The following is a 15,654-nucleotide window of genomic DNA, read 5'->3' as shown; positions in this document are numbered from 1 at the left end:
AATTCGGCCCGCCCAAATGTGCCTCTACGGCCCAGCGCCTGACTGGCAGCAAATTCCGGGGTTTACAGTCACTGTAATACCCGCGACCATGGAACCAGACAATGTGAAGCCGTGGTAGTGGTGCGCATGTGAAGGGTCACAATGTATCACTCGGGTGCCTAATCCCCTGTTGCTCTAGGGTTAGGGCTAGCCGCATGGCGAGGTGGTCGGTGTTAGGGGCGTGATGTGACGCTTATGATGCCCCAGTTTGCTATCGAAAATTTCAAGGGCAGGCCTGTTCCTGGGAGGGCTGCGCGATCGGGTGGCTGCAGGTGATCTTGGCGGGGGGAATGCGTGGGTGACCGATGAGATCTGATATCATTGTCTGCGAGGTGCCAGGGAGGGTGGGCTGGAATTTTAGGGAGGGAGGGCAGAACTGCAGTGGGGGTATGCTGGCGTGGGGAGCTAATATATATCTCGGGTGTGCAAAGGATTTTTTTTCGAGTCCAAAGGTACTGGATTCGAATCTCTATGGGGAGTGGAAAACGATACTATATTTTATATTACTCTATATATCAGCGAACAGATTCTGAAACAGGGTGTGCGGGTCTTTACCTGGTGGCATCTTGAAAATGGATAGCAACAGAGAAGCTCGGGCAGAACATTCTCAAGATGGTAACCCAAAGCGTCGGGTTCGATGTCGCGGGAGCCTACAGACACATCTTATTAGTGAAAATCACGGAGCTGAGGGAGGGGCTCCTGGATGTATGTATGTATGTATGAAGTATGTATGTACATGTTGGTATGTACTTGTACCTACATTGACATTTCCTAGGGGGAGAGGGAAATCAGATACACAGTAGCAAACACAATTGCAAAGGACTGGATATTGGAACATGAATTTACTGCGAATATACTCTTCATTCGCCTCGCGATGCCTATTATATTTACACTCAACATTGAAAGGAGGAATAATGATATATAGCAGAAAAAAGAAACCTTAAAAGAAGGTGTTGATTGTAAAGTAAGACATGACAGTAAGGAAAATTCATAAGCATGTAGTGAACAACACCGACCGACTCCTGACTGCCCCAACCGTGAATACCCGACCATAAAAGACATGTGACCGTAATGAAACCGTTATCCGTTGTTCTCCGTTATCCCTATCCTCCCAATTCCGACCAATGCCATCCCCAACCAATTCCATCCCCAACCAATGCCCGAGGATTTCCTCTTATTTACACCTGACCTTCCATGAATCAACCGTTAAGAAAATGACTAAACCGTGCATCCTTTGCAGAAATGAGTGAAAGTTACTGTAAAGAAAATTATACAAGAACTAAAAGAGCGTATTGTGGTGTTGTTGTGATGTTGTGATGTTTTTTTTTGTGTTTTTTTTATGTTTTTTTCCATTCGAGAATCGTTTAGGGTGATGTTTAGGCGCCAGTTGTGGCGGCAGCAGGCTTCTCAGACTCAGAGCCAACTGTATCGTCAAGAGGACCTCCAGCGCGGCGCTTGAACCAGACATCCATGCCATCAACAACGACAAGAAGAAGGAAGACTTCTTTGATGTTCTGCTCGTTGAGAAGACCGAAGTCGAAGTTGAGGAGGATCTGAGCGGTGACCTTCACCAAGTTGATCAGGGCAATGTGTTTTCCAAGGCACTGGCGGGATCCCTGGCCGAAGATCAGGGAGTGACGCTCAAGCTTGTACATCTGGTTAGGATCCATCCAGCGCTCAGGCTTGAATTCAAGGGTGTCCTCGCCCCAATATTCAGTGTTTGCATGGACACTCCAGGCGCTCATTCCAATAGTTGTGTTCTCTGGGAGGAATTTACCACAGACGGTGCGGCCACCAGCGGGGACGGCACGAGGAAGAGAGAAACCGGCGGGAGGGTGGAGACGGAGGGTTTCCTTGACGACAGCAGTGAGAAGGGGGATATCTTGGAGATCCTTCCAGGTCGGGTTGGCAGTGTTCAAGGCGAGAAGGGAATCCATAAGCTGCTGGTAGACATCACGGTTGCGGCACAAGTTGATGATGATGTTGCGGAGAGCGACGGATGCAGTATCAGGAGCAGCCAAGCTAGAAAAGGGGATGTTAGTACCCAGGCTTACAAGGAAAGTTCAGACAAAAGGTACCCACACAAAAATGTAGGCGTGGTTGGTAATTTCTCCCAGTGGGAGAGCGTGGCCATCCTGGTAACGTGCTTCCATAAGACCCTGGAGCAGATCCTGGCGACCAGTAGGGTTCCCTTCAGTGACACGCTTCTGGATCTCGCGGACCATGCACCTGGCGTAGTGCTTCATTCCAGTCTTCTTGACAATTTCAAGTTGGGTGAGGGGCCAGATCCAAGGAAGGTAAGACCTGGAAAATTGTTAGAATGAGATCTACATAGCTTAAAAGGGTCAAAGCGGCGTACTTACAAGAATGGAGACAAATTAAGCATCTGGCGCAGATCGCGGAGTCCACCCTCAACGTCGCGAGCGGCATTGCAGAAACCAAAAGACTTTCCGAAAACAATATCTGTAATCATGTCGTAGGTGAAGTACTCGGACCAAACGGTGAAGTTACATTTTTTGCCGGTTTGAGCGAAATTCTTGTCGAGAGCAGTGATAAAATCCTTGATGACGGCGTCGAAGTACTTCTCACTCTTGAGGATGGCGGTCATGCTGTAATCCTTGGCAATAGCACGACGACCGAGAGTGTGGGTTTTGATGTCACGCTCAACAGCAAGGTTGAAGTAACCGTTGGGGAGGGCGATATCGTACCTGTCCAAGCATCGATATTAGTAAATTTAATCAAGAAGGGAAATGATGAGATGGAAAAACGTACATGTCACACTTGGGATAGACATTTTCACCGTGAGAGTAGATTTCAGAAACAAATTCAGGGTCCCAGACAGAGACTTCGTTAGGAGCAATGCGAACAATGTTTCCATACTTGCGGTGGAGGTTGGTCAAGTCGTGATGGTAGTTACTCTTACACACGGCGTACCAGAATCTCCACAAAGGCGAGCACGAAGCAAGCCAAGGACCAGGAATGTCCCTGAGTGGTGTGTCATTGCGAATGCGGTGCATGCGCTTGGCCAAGCAAGCCAAACCAACAACCGAAACCAACCCAAGCGCAACGAGGAAATGGGAGAGGCCAAAAGTGAGGTCATTGGTGAGGGTTGACAAGGTCAATGAAGGGAAGCTGAAGGTGAGAGTTTTACCACCCAGGGTGATAGGATGCTGAGCAGTACCTAACGAGAGTGTGGGGAGAGCCGAAGGCACAGAGGCCAATGGTGAGTAGGAGGAAATCATCCTTGATGATTTCGATTGGATGGGAACACTTATTCAAAAACGCGAACAAAACGATGATAATACCCTTGGTGGATGACCAGTAATACCGTTGATGGAAGATCAGTAGATATCCTACCCTTAATATATTATATTGAGGATATGGGTGATTGTGATTGTGGATGGTGAACGAAGGAATAAGAAAGAGTGGACGAAGAAGGTGGGGGGGTTATATGTATTTCGAGGCAACGTGAGATTCAGGGAGCAAACAGCACCACCCACTCTAATCTACAATATTTGTGACCCTTTGGTACCAACCCGCCCACAACGCTCCACCTGCAATGCTATCTTGCAGCGCTTGTCAACTCCAGTGACCCAAGAAAATGGGAGGGCAGCCTCCTTGATTGAGTGGAGAATGCGGGTCCTGCATAAGGTCAAGAGAAGGAGGGAAAGAAAAAAAAAGGATAACACCAGTGCGTATTCAACTAGCCCACCAAAAGGTGCAGCATGTGAGAACATAACGCTAAGCAGGCAAGCAGGAAGGGAAGGGAAGGGAGAGTACCAGCCCCACAACGCAACTCAAACGGCCAGCATCACTACCTACGAGTCTCCCTCGACCACCAGAAGCAGGTCCGAATTTAGCTTCCTGCAGAGCTTTGCTGTCTTGCAATTCAGTCACTGGCGGAGGATGGCCCGGTAGCATCAAACTAGTGACCAGCGTCATCCGAAAGCGCGGGGAAGACGTGGTAGCCAGACATGTCCGCGAGTAGACCAACCTCCGGCAGTAGCATACTGAAATCGACAGCCGGAAAGGTTGGTGAGAGACCTGAAGATAGGACCCCAGAGAGTACTCATGCTCCCCCCACCCACCTATCCCCTGCTTGTACAAGGTCATCAGAGACCATGTGAGCGGAAGCGCAAGAGAGGCAGAGACAAGACTCGCAGGGAGTCAGGTTTGACAGCCTTGCATCGAACATCTGGTGAATATTAAATATATTCTTTGGTAATCGGGGGGGGGGGGTTGGATACGCTACATGGGTGTGTGAGAGGTATTCGTACTCTGTACAAGGGGGTACATGTCAGAAAAGCCACAGAGGAAGAGGAAATACCCAGCTCCTCGGTTAAGGTTTATTGGGACAAGGTCTCTTCTCGCAGACCTTGCTGTGGCTGCTGGTACCCCTTGAGGTACTGGTACCGCGTACGACTAGGAGGGGGAGGTATGATGTCCTGGAGGGAGGAAATATCTATGCTACCTCCCTCGCCGTTCACGTATATGTCACCACCCCGATTGTTGTTTCAACCACGGAGTGTCTGGATGATATCGAAGGAGGGAATAATGCCATCCACTCTCTAGTGCTTGGAATTATAATTTTCCTATACTATGTATGGTATCCCCCTCATCAGCAATGTTAACCAGTTACGATTGTTTCTTTTCTCCTTCTCTGGAATCAGGTAGATATACCGTTTTTCTCGTTCTCGTTTTTCTTTCTTCCATCGTTCTGTCCCCCTTCCATTCGACCTCTCCCCCTTTCTTTCCCATCCCATCCCATCGTTCCCCATCTCATACCTTCGCGTCCTTGTCCATCCCATCCCATTTCATCTAACTCCGTCCTTCCCGTGTGCAGTAGCTGGTTCCTCGCTCGCATAAAGCCGTCTCGTCGGTGCTGTTTGCCAAAGTTTGACATAGCCATGCTGTAGGGAGAATCGACAAGACCGCACATACAGGCTGTCGTCTTCCCCGGCTTCTCAACAACAGCCCGTGCCAAACCCGCTAAGCCAGAATTAGTAATTCGATGGTACAAAACGTTCGTATACGGTTAGCCTGCCCAGGCGCAGCCACGTGCAGGTTATCTGCGGGGAGCCGAAAGGGGCCGCAACTCTTTCGTTCCACAAGTTCCATTCGCAGGAGGACAGGCGACGACCAGACAGACCGTCACAGACGTACAACCACCCCAACTGAGACACAACAGACGTCAATCTTGGGTGCTAGTAGGTACATCGATGCTACTGTGCTCTACTTGTCTGTACACTAACGACAACTACTCCATATTCATCGGTAGTTACTTTTTTAAAACCCAAGCTTCTTTGGTAATACATATGGGCTAGCTATTAATTCAACAGCACCACCCCGGGACCCCCTCAACGTGATTACATAGAGGATCTTCACACTTACATGCACTTTCCTAACTCTGCTCTCTACATTGAGAGAATAGGTACATACATGTACAGTGATGTACAATTCGAGGTATCTACCCCCCCCCCCCCCCCCAAAAAAAAAAAAAAACCAATGTTTTGTGGCTGGTGGGTATCTACCGAGTACATATACCCATTGCGCAAGTACTGTATGTAGACTACCTAGCTAACAAATCTATCTGATAGAAGGATGCAGACCCGGTTCTTATTGCAGCGCAAAGATACACGTAACATCCCACATTGTCTCCTGCGATCGCAAGTGGAGATAGGACGTATGTAGGCAGAGTGACAGAAAATTTTGAGGTCCCATATGAAAGGCTCGCTTCATGTGAGTACCTTAGTGTATGTACCCCTTGTACCTACTTCCAAGTTCAATGCATGTACGCACACACTTACCACATACCGTATGTACATAGACACAAATCCAATCGTACTTCTCCTATTCACTCCCGAGATGGCACTCGGGCGGGGAAAGTCCCACAATACTGGAAATTTTTCCCAGTACCTCTACATACATACTCCATCTCTTACCACTTATCCGGAGGTCCCAAAGAAGGATAAATCAATCGTAAGCGATGCGACTGCAAGTCACTGCAGGTACTTTAGAGTACCTGCTTCAGCTGGTGAGGGAGTTTTAAAACAACCAATAGGATCAAGTACACAGGTAGGTAGTCATTTTTTCCCTTTTTTTCCCACCTTCTCTTTCACTTGATCTTTGAAAAACAAGGTACCTCTCACACAGAGGATATTTCGAAAACGTCCCGTAAGCGCACTCCGTTTCTGCCGTTGCTGCGGTAGAGCATGTAAGAGATCGTTACGATGCATTTCCCGAGCCGTGACCCCCATAAAGGTCGCGCTAAAGAAGGGCACTTTTATGTCCTCCTTTCAACTGGCGGAAAAGAAAAATCAAGAAGAGGGGGGGGCGATACTTATTATCAAGCGTGACAACCCGGCCTATGGGCAGCTTTGATCATCGAGGGGGTTATGTAGACAACGTTGGCATTTGAGCATGTTGACACTGACCCCCTTTCTCCGGGAGAGCAAGCCATGCCGGGTCTCCATGTGGTCAGGGCGGGAATTTAATTTTCACCATTTTAAAAATATCATTGTAACTCCTCTCTGGCTCGGTTATTTTGCACTTGACATGTTGATTTGAGGGTGTGTGGGGTGATTCGCACGAAATATGTTGAAATAACACATGTGTTCACACAGGTTGTTTGCCCAGGTTCAGTTAATGGGCCAGTAGAGATATTATGCTCGTTTATAATTTATCGAGATCCACGATTCTGCAAGTAGGCGCCTAACCCTTTTTTTATCGTGCGTGGTGCCTACATATCAATACTTACTCTAATCTACACCTCCCCGATAACACGTTTATAGCAGAGATCGGACGAACATTCCCCATATGCTAGGAGATGTGGATATGGAATAAATGTACCTCCTTTGCACCGGGTAAGGACTGCATTGCCTCTTGTTCAGGATACAATGTAGGTCCATCGGACTATGAACTGGGGAGTAAGTAGTACAGTAGAGTACGACAGGGCGGGGGTGGAAGCTGAAGATGTTTCTCTGGAGCAGTGGAACCTTTTTAGCGCATCCTTGAAATATTGACTGGTAGGTATTGAAGGCGCCAAGTCATCCACTCGATACCTTGCAAGTTCGATCTGCAGAGGAGACCGTATAATAATATTTTCTTTTTTAATACTTGGATTGAGCTCAGAAGCGCAGCTTGACTACGTATTCTACTCGCTCGCGTAAGTCTACAGTTGATTCTGTATTACATAACTTTGATACATGGTAGGACGTCTGATCATCCACAAAGGCTTTTTATAGGATGAGGCCACCTCAGATTCTGAACAGGGTAGGTGCCATAGTATTAGAGTATCTACTGAGTCCCGCACAGATCCCGAACTGGTCTTAGAGACCTTCACTTCTTTGAATTCTCCCAGAATGGTCCTGACGCATTGGCGTGGTTTCCGACGTTACACCACGCTGTATAATGTGGGTAATGTTTCACGACCCGTAAACGTGGTTTATTGCTCCTCCCCCTCCTCCTCCCTCTGACGGTGGCAGTGCTCAAATATGGTGGTCTTGACCGTTTCCTGTCCCTTGCACATTACTTTGAACTCTGTGTCACGAGCGAAGTCTAATATACCATTATCACTCAATAAAAGTATAACTTTGAAGAGTCCGCGAGGAGAAACAGGTCGTGGAATTCGTTTCCTGATCATGTGTTTGCTTCGTTTTGTTTCTATCCGTTCATGAAGCTGCAGCTGCATATATCTGTTTGTTCACATTTTCACAAGTATCCTAACATTTAACCGCCAGTAGGAATATCCCCGAGTCCAGCATTCTCAGGATACAAAGTGCATATTATCCATCTGTTGGAGTACCTATTCAATCCTTGATTGATGTTATTGTGGGCGTTTAGCACAGAATGTGCTACATCAATCTATTTCCCCCTCAACTTGTGAAAATGTGAATCTCCGTGATCTGTCTGTACGGCGATTGAAAAAAAAAAAAGCAGCACCTAGATTAGATTCAGCTCAGAATCCTGTTTCCCCTCATCCTCTTCCTCCGGCTCTCTCCCTACTCCGTCATTCATGTTTTACGACACATCTTATCCTTTGCTTTCTTTTTTCGTTTCTCTAGTACTAATAATCGGTAGATGAGCCTTTGGCTTCATGATCATCCTCGAAGCGCCCGGAATTGCCTTAGTGGCAATAGCTAAAATGCTCAATGGCGAGTCAAATTCACCCGGGAACCCACAAGCCCATAGGTCTTGAGAGTATATCTGTCTCAGATCCGTCCAAATTTGCCTCTCATAGAGCTCAATCAGCTGGGCAAGGCGTCACCATAGCCATTGAGGGATACGAGTACATTATTCCGATTTCGATAACCTGGATTACATGGGCAGCCACAGTAAATGCCCCAATAGGATCATCGAAAAGCATCTCTTCCATATTCCTTTTTTTTCCGAAAGATTAATTATCTTTTGTTCCTCTAGCCCGGTGGGTGTGGCAGTGGTTTGTTTGTGTGAATCGAGCGTAGGTAATTTACTTCGACACCACTTGGTCTATGATTGCGACTAATTCTTCGACCGCGGTAAAAATGATAGATATGTCAAACCTCATAAACGAGATAGCCAGGCCTAGACTCTGTTGCGCGTAAACATAAACCGAGAGTCTAGAAACAACTTTCCCTGTTTATTTGCCTTGGATATAACCGGGTACGGATGGTTATGCGTGTATCGGATCATGGATTGATATATGATTACCTGTATTCTGCATCGTTGACCCCAACCCCCCACGCGCCGCGGTTGCGCATCGAGCTAACGAGCGCCAGCGGCTCTCTCTTTCGTTAACGCACACCCTCAAGTTCCGGGGTGGTATCAACTATTCAGTCCACAGGTCCACCATCTGCACTGCGGACGGGAAGGGGAGCGGTCTGTCTCGCCTATCCGGGTACATTAATATTGATTAACCCCTCAATCATTTACATAGGGGTAATTCGACAGCTTAGTTCATTATTACGATCGGTGCCGATAATCTTCACCGTGATTGTGAGGTTTGACGCGGAGAGGAAGTAGATGAGGGGGTTATCATCACTATCCTTCTTTCTACGCGCGTCTTTGGCGTCTCGTCTAAGCATACAAGTGGAAAAGTGCTTTGCATCTCCTCGGATGAAATCACTCTCCTGGTTCTCGGCTTCCCGCGCAGATATATTGACATACTAATACTATTGCAAAGAAAAATAACCATCCCTCCAATGTGACTTTACAGCCACCGCAGTTTAAACGATGGGGCTTTACCAGTGCAGTTAGCATCCCCGGCTGATATGGCGATAACCTAATGGCTGTGGATGCTCCCGTCACGATTGGCCGAGGGAGATGAATCTCATGAAGTAAGAGACTGACTAGTGTTCTTTTTCATTTCTTTTCTTTTTTTGTTCATAATGTCTTTCTCACTTGTGATACTGACTGCACGGGCTGGTTACGTAGTGCCTTACGGCTTCCTCCTTTTGGACCTTTCCCTGCGGGGAGATGGCACTCTTCTTCCGGCGTGACCTTCCTTCTATATCGCTGCATAAACAATCCACTGCAGCCTTAAACATATCTCCTGGAGCTGGGAGGTATATACATGTCCGACTATCAAAGATACAGGTCACAGAGAGCGCCATAGCGCTAACTAGACTATACATAGTGCTCAAGTCACGTTCAGCAGTGTCTTGCCTTTTGATATTGATTTGAAATCCAATAACCTACACGCACTAGATCAGATTCTTTTTTTTTTGATTTTTGCACCAACAGCAAGGAGTTGACATCAGCTAGTAGGCCAACTCATGGATCAAGCGCTGTACACGCGTGCTGGAGTGCATCTAATATTGCTCGGAACACGGATACTCCCCATCCCGCTCCCCACTAAACGTTTAGCTCTCGATCATCAACTATCACGATTTTGATATCAAGCATGAGCCAGAGTAACCATTCAACCCTAACCCTGTCACCAGAAGCAGTAACCAACCACATCCCGGAAATGATCAACCCCACACCCACACCCACCCACCACCACCCATCAAACCCAGCTGCTTCTCGTAACGGTACTGGGCGTGGGCAGCAGCCATCTCTCTTTATTATGTGCTGCGGCAACACATCCGGCGCAGGTCAACTCGTGAAGACAGCCCGGGGGGCTGCTGCCCATTACTTCACGTACGCTACGCCGCAGTGGTGCAAGATGCACTTTTCCACAAATCGCACTGTCTCGCTTATTATGCAAGGAGACACCATAGGAGCGATGCCGGCCGATCTTGAAATTTCAATCGCAATGGTGGGAGAAATCCGTTCTTTAGCTAGCCCGTGAGGAGTCGAGTACTAGGGTGTAGCGAAAAGTGATCAGAATCTGATAAGACAAATACACGTATTCACCGCAACATTCACTTATCAGATTCTGATCACTTACCCTCAACACCCGGTACAGATTCGCCGACCATACAGAAGAGGAGAATTCTCGCGTTAATAGCGCCTCTTTTTCTTTACTTCTTGGTCATTTTTGTTTTTCTGCGGCAGTGCTAGAGTAGTTGTGAATGCTCCTCAGATTAATACCCACACCTCAAAATAAACCATTCGCTCAGCGTAATTCGCCCTAAAAACATGCCTTCGATTGTGTCTTTCTACGTATTCTATGAGTTCACTACTGTAGTGGTTCTGAGATAGCTAACATGTGAGAGTGGCTCCAATCCTTGGAAGTCGACAAAGTGACAATTGGTGTTCCATCTGCTTCTGTAATGCTGTTTACAGAATTCTATTCCCCGAGACCAATTTCGCACGTATGTATATGCAGTCTACTAGTGAAATGTTAGATCCTGCGTTTCCTTTCTCCCACTCCCAGGTCCCGTACATACATACCCATACACACGGCAACCGGTTCGTCCCACTGTAAAAAAAAATAAAAATAAAAATCCTCCGACGGCGGCCTGATCAAGATTTATCAACATCCATGATTCGGCGTTGTTACGATCCATGCTGTTTGTCTCGGGTGGTGTGGATCACTTCATCTGCTGAAACATATCCCTCTCAACTTCTAACCTCTGGCTCTAGATGTGTCCTTGTGCTCAGTATCACTCCGCTCTCTACCAAAAATGAGAACGTTTTTTCTCGTCCCCGTACGTTAGGGCCTGTCTTGGGGGGCGGCATGATAACGGTCTAAGACGTTGGCTCAGGATGGGCCATGTGGATTGAAACATCCTCAACCCACATATCCTCCCCACATTCATACCTCCACACGAGCGAACAAGGAAGTTAGAAGGTATGTCGATGAACAACGATTCGAAACATGCCCCGCAGTACTCTGGAAGCCAGTTCGTCCGATAAAGCCTCGGGGTGCTAATGCGCACGACTCCCCTCGTGTCAGATCTCGGGAGAGAGTGGAGGTTTGAGTATCATGTCTGACTTTGGAGACTCTCAATGAGTGACTTTGCCCATGACTTGACTGCGAGGATGAACCTGGGGAGAACGACGGCGACATCCGGTGTAGATTGTAAAGGGGGAGAAACTGTGTGAATGAACAAGGGAGGGATTGAGGGAACGAGTGAGTGCTCATGTTGGGACACATAGTTTCACATCGGTTGTCACGATTACTCAACAGGTGGTTGACGCCTCCCCTTGCTTTGAGCTCTTCGTTGATCAACCTAACTGACAACAGAATACTCACAGGACACTGACACATCAGACCAGAAGCTTGTCTCCTTTGTTGGATAGCGAAAGACCCGGCTCCCCCGGATTTCGGAGGTCTTTATTAGGGCTACGGATAGGCAATTCCTTCTTCCACTCTCTACTCTTACTCTAGAGGGATGGAACAGCAGGACGAGATATATTGCATCACTGTCCGCAAGACCACTCTAATGTATATGCAGTCACATTGACGCGAAAACCATCACCGCGCAAGTGGGAAGTACTTAAGTGCCCCCCGGCGGGGGGGGGGCGATGATACTAAACTTTGCCCATTCTAATCGTAGGCTACATAGACATGGAACAGAAATCGAAAATGACTACTCCTTCCGCAACTCGACACACCTGGTGCCACTGTTTTGCCCCACGGAATGAACCGCGCAATCTTTCCCAGCTCCATGCGCACGTCCTCAGCTGTTGTTTTGGATTCCTCTCTTGATGGACCCCAGTGCGGATCCTAAGATCTTTGTTTCAGTACCGGTTTGTACTAGGTGGATCGATAGGTAATGTTCCGATGACACTTGGGCTATTGGCAGTCAGTGCTTTGAAAGATCATACCTGCCTGCCTGCCTGCTTGGGTAGATGATTGTTTTGATAACCATCATTATCAAGTTTGCCATGGTCAACTTCACAACAAAGGAACAATCCATTCACTATTTGGAATACCTGGTCGACCCATAATATATTTTATTTTTTAAATTAATTATCTTAATCCTGCTAAGTATACGTATGGCTATACAGGTATGTAATCAGCTAACACCCACAGCCAACGCCTATCACGAAAAACGCGCTTTTCAAAATCAATTAATTCCGCGCTGGCGATATGTTGATGAGCTGGCGGATCTTTACTACCGGTTCTGGCTTCCAATCCCGCTATCGGCTTGGTGTCTCAATTACAACGCTGAACATGAAAAGAGGAGCGTGCAACTGTCGGCCTTGGCACAAATATATCAGACCCCGGCACCGCAACCCTCCGTTCGGCCCCCATATCTGTTTACTGCTATCGATGGTCCGCACGACATCCGCAACTTGCCTAGCTGAAGTTTGCGTGTGTATCCTGTGCATTGGACAAGTGGTTGGCTCTCTTCCCTTTGTCTCTCTGTCTCTCAGTCCTTCCGGACTAGAAGAAAAAAGGGAAAGAGCGTTCATTCCCACGCAGCCGTTGATCGCATCATCCATCCAGGGTGCATTCGGAAGTATTCAGCGAGCGCGTCATTCGCCGGCGCATGGAATTCCTTTTTTCTTTCTGTATGTACTCGGTCGGAGGTCATAGCTACGGGAGTGAGGGAGGCCATAGCACGGGAATCAGTCTGTCGGGATTGTCTTGTAGGGACCTGCGGGATTCGTTTTCGAATATTTCTTTTTCTTTGCCCTTTTCCTTACATACATCCTTCGATCCCGTTCGGACGTTGGGATTGTCATAGAAGGCGTCCTTTTGCATTCCCCCCTTTTTTTCAAACCGCCGGCTTTAGGTTCCGGAGGTATGGGAACAATCAATAGAGTGAAATCGGTAGACCGGACGGGTAGGTACCTACAATCTAGTGTTCTATCGGGAATGATAGAACAGTCCACTATTAGCATGGGTCCTTGCAAGGTAGTGATCGACCATGAACGCTTGTAGGAACTCCTCCGTCCTCTTCCACCCTCCCTAAAGTAGAAAATACACACCACCTGTCTACATGCCTTGTAGCTAGGTTAGGGTAGAGGGTAGAGCAGGTACTTACCTTCTTCAGGTATGTAAGGTACTTGCTACGCAAGAACGTTCGCCTCACTGGATTACAAGCGTGAACGACACACTGTTTGCGGATAGCTTAAGATAAGCAACTTGCTGTGTGGCTGATAACTCTCCCCCAATCAATCGTAATAGAAGCCTCAAAAAATATTTTCTGCAGGACCATGCACGTGCTATTATCCGCCCTTCCCTACTTTTCCTACCACGAATGAATAAACAGTGCAACTTGTGCTTCATGACTCCCCTCGAAAAAATCTTTGTCACGAATATCCAAAGTCATCTCAGGCAACCAGGCAGAATTCTCGTAACTTCAACTCCAGGGCCTGATTAGACTCGGTAAATTTGAGTTCTGTGCCTCCTTATATCCGTGGAAATAAGCCCCCTACAACTTACCTTACTCTTGCCTCTGCCACTGCTGCACCTTCGCACCGCCTCCCCCCCACGTCTCGTTTCACTCCCCCGCACCTGAATACCTGCGCGAGACATATTTTTCCCTGTCGACTGACGTCCTTTCACGATCCACGACCTCACATCGCAGCGCAGGTAGCTCCCGGGATCAGGTACATATGTGCTAGTCGAGTATGATATTAACCCTGCCTATATCTCACGCTGTTAATTGTGGATTTTCTTTCGATTCAGACCAAGTCACTTTCTTTGCTTTTTTCTGGTGCCATAAAGTAGTTTTTTTTTGAGGTCTCGGGAACCGGGAGAACTTGATAGCAGTTGTCAGTGTAGGCAGTGAGCGCCAAGAAAGGATTCATTCTTCGGCGATTGATAGAAAAGTAGAAAGCCGCTGTTAACAACGCAGACGCTGGTGGCTTCGTGTGCTACTCCATGTACCCTTGTCATGATGCTGATCAGAGCAGATATCATCATGTCGAGTAGCGCGTGGTCACGTTTGCCGGCGTGATCGAAGATACAACTCCTCTTCCTAAAATAATATTACTTCTTCGGCCATTAGCGAGTCCTTGCCGTACCGCTTAGATAGGGCTTATGCAAAGGTCTCCTGACACTTGATCATGACTTGTGGTCCGCTCCTTTACTGCTCCAAGAAAAATCAAGGTTTACATCAGGGCGGAAGTGCAGGAATTGCAATACAAAATCTGCCCGTCAAGTGCACAAAATAGGCATGTAGGGGAGGCAGACAACCCACCACCATTTTCTGAGGGAAACGCTATCGAAAACTGGTTTTGGTGTGGTGTGCTGATTTTTATGGGATTTTGCGAATTTTGCGGTGATGGTTCGATTGTTTCCTGCCCCTCCGATATGGTAGTCGATATCCGTGATCTAAGCGCCGTGTTGTGAGATGCCTACTAGATAGAGAAGGGAAATTCACCGATGCAGAGAGGTGGTGTAAACAAAATGTCAGATGTAAGATGGATGCCTCAACCGGGGAATCGTACACTGTGCCCTTAGCTTTGTGCGCAGGGAGGACCGAGTAGGCAGAATAAGCGGGCCACTCGGCTAAGGCTGACACGGAGCGATGAAGGGGGTGTTCTCAACAAATGGGTGAGCGGGACGTTTGTTACTCCCTAGGCCCGGCCGGCCCTTGAGGTTCTTCCAATGTAGGATGTAGAAAAACGAGAGAAACCCTGGCCCTGGGAAAGTAAGGAAACAAAGGCAAGTTTGAGCGGATCTTCCAGTACATATTTAATTTTCCACACCCTGAATTTCAAGACTTGAGGTGTGCCTGTAGCTGTAGCGGATGGGAGGCGGGAAAGATTATGTATCGACGCGCAAATGAAGAAGATATGCATGAAATATCACTCGGTTCCACCCCCCCCCTGTCAAAAGTATAGTTTATTCGATTATGAATGAGAAGTAAGACTTACGGTCGCTTTAATATGGACGATAACTCCGTAATCAAGTATATGGAATTGGAGTAATACCGGTACTTGCTGGTAATACATAAACTCACCGCTCCGGGTATTTCCGTTGAAACGATGCACCGGGCCGCATGCGTAATAAACATTCAGCTCGCAGTATGTCGAGACGTGAATCATTGACCTAGGAGCCGTAAGCTCTTAAGGATACTGCCTTAAGTAAGGTGTTTAAGGTTATAGTTGATTCATGGGAATTGACTCGGCGCATGACCTCCGGCTCCACCTCACTGAAGAAGCTCGAAGGGATTCGATAGATGTCATACGTAGATACCGGTGTGTAACTACTTTCTAAATCCTCGAGAATTAATAGAAAGCTTATTCTGTTGTCCTTGGAAGTTGCCCTGATACGACCACCTTTTCATA

At 47.5% G+C, this 15,654-nt stretch overlaps 4 protein-coding genes across 4 annotated transcripts; 2 read left to right on the top strand and 2 right to left on the bottom strand.

The window, feature by feature from the left end:
- Window positions 1-651: 651 nt before the first annotated feature.
- Window positions 652-964, top strand: H6S33_007573 (uncharacterized protein; the record flags this gene model as incomplete). Its single annotated transcript, XM_044838937.1, has 2 exons — window positions 652-744; window positions 815-964. The coding sequence occupies 2 exons, from the start codon at window positions 652-654 to the stop codon at window positions 962-964; spliced, it is 243 nt and encodes an 80-aa protein (XP_044689109.1).
- A 451-nt stretch (window positions 965-1,415) lies between these two features.
- On the bottom strand, window positions 1,416-3,056 carry H6S33_007572 (uncharacterized protein; the record flags this gene model as incomplete). The annotated part of the gene is made up of 4 exons (XM_044838936.1): window positions 1,416-2,061; window positions 2,122-2,343; window positions 2,403-2,747; window positions 2,812-3,056. 4 exons carry the CDS (start codon window positions 3,054-3,056, stop codon window positions 1,416-1,418), a joined length of 1,458 nt encoding a protein of 485 aa, XP_044689108.1.
- A 2,432-nt stretch (window positions 3,057-5,488) lies between these two features.
- Window positions 5,489-7,283, top strand: H6S33_007571 (uncharacterized protein; the record flags this gene model as incomplete). Its single annotated transcript, XM_044838935.1, has 10 exons — window positions 5,489-5,502; window positions 5,637-5,722; window positions 5,768-5,792; window positions 5,867-5,951; window positions 6,101-6,114; window positions 6,178-6,213; window positions 6,727-6,742; window positions 6,831-6,937; window positions 7,179-7,204; window positions 7,273-7,283. 10 exons carry the CDS (start codon window positions 5,489-5,491, stop codon window positions 7,281-7,283), a joined length of 420 nt encoding a protein of 139 aa, XP_044689107.1.
- A 5,924-nt stretch (window positions 7,284-13,207) lies between these two features.
- Window positions 13,208-14,169, bottom strand: H6S33_007570 (uncharacterized protein; the record flags this gene model as incomplete). Its single annotated transcript, XM_044838934.1, has 6 exons — window positions 13,208-13,222; window positions 13,401-13,425; window positions 13,612-13,716; window positions 13,802-13,829; window positions 13,915-14,001; window positions 14,058-14,169. 6 exons carry the CDS (start codon window positions 14,167-14,169, stop codon window positions 13,208-13,210), a joined length of 372 nt encoding a protein of 123 aa, XP_044689106.1.
- Window positions 14,170-15,654: the final 1,485 nt, after the last annotated feature.

The sequence above is a fragment of the Morchella sextelata genome (genome assembly GCF_020137385.1).
Source record: "Morchella sextelata strain SCLS chromosome Unknown scls_23, whole genome shotgun sequence".
NCBI lineage: Eukaryota > Fungi > Ascomycota > Pezizomycetes > Pezizales > Morchellaceae > Morchella > Morchella sextelata.
This window is presented reverse-complemented; position numbering and strand designations above follow the sequence as displayed.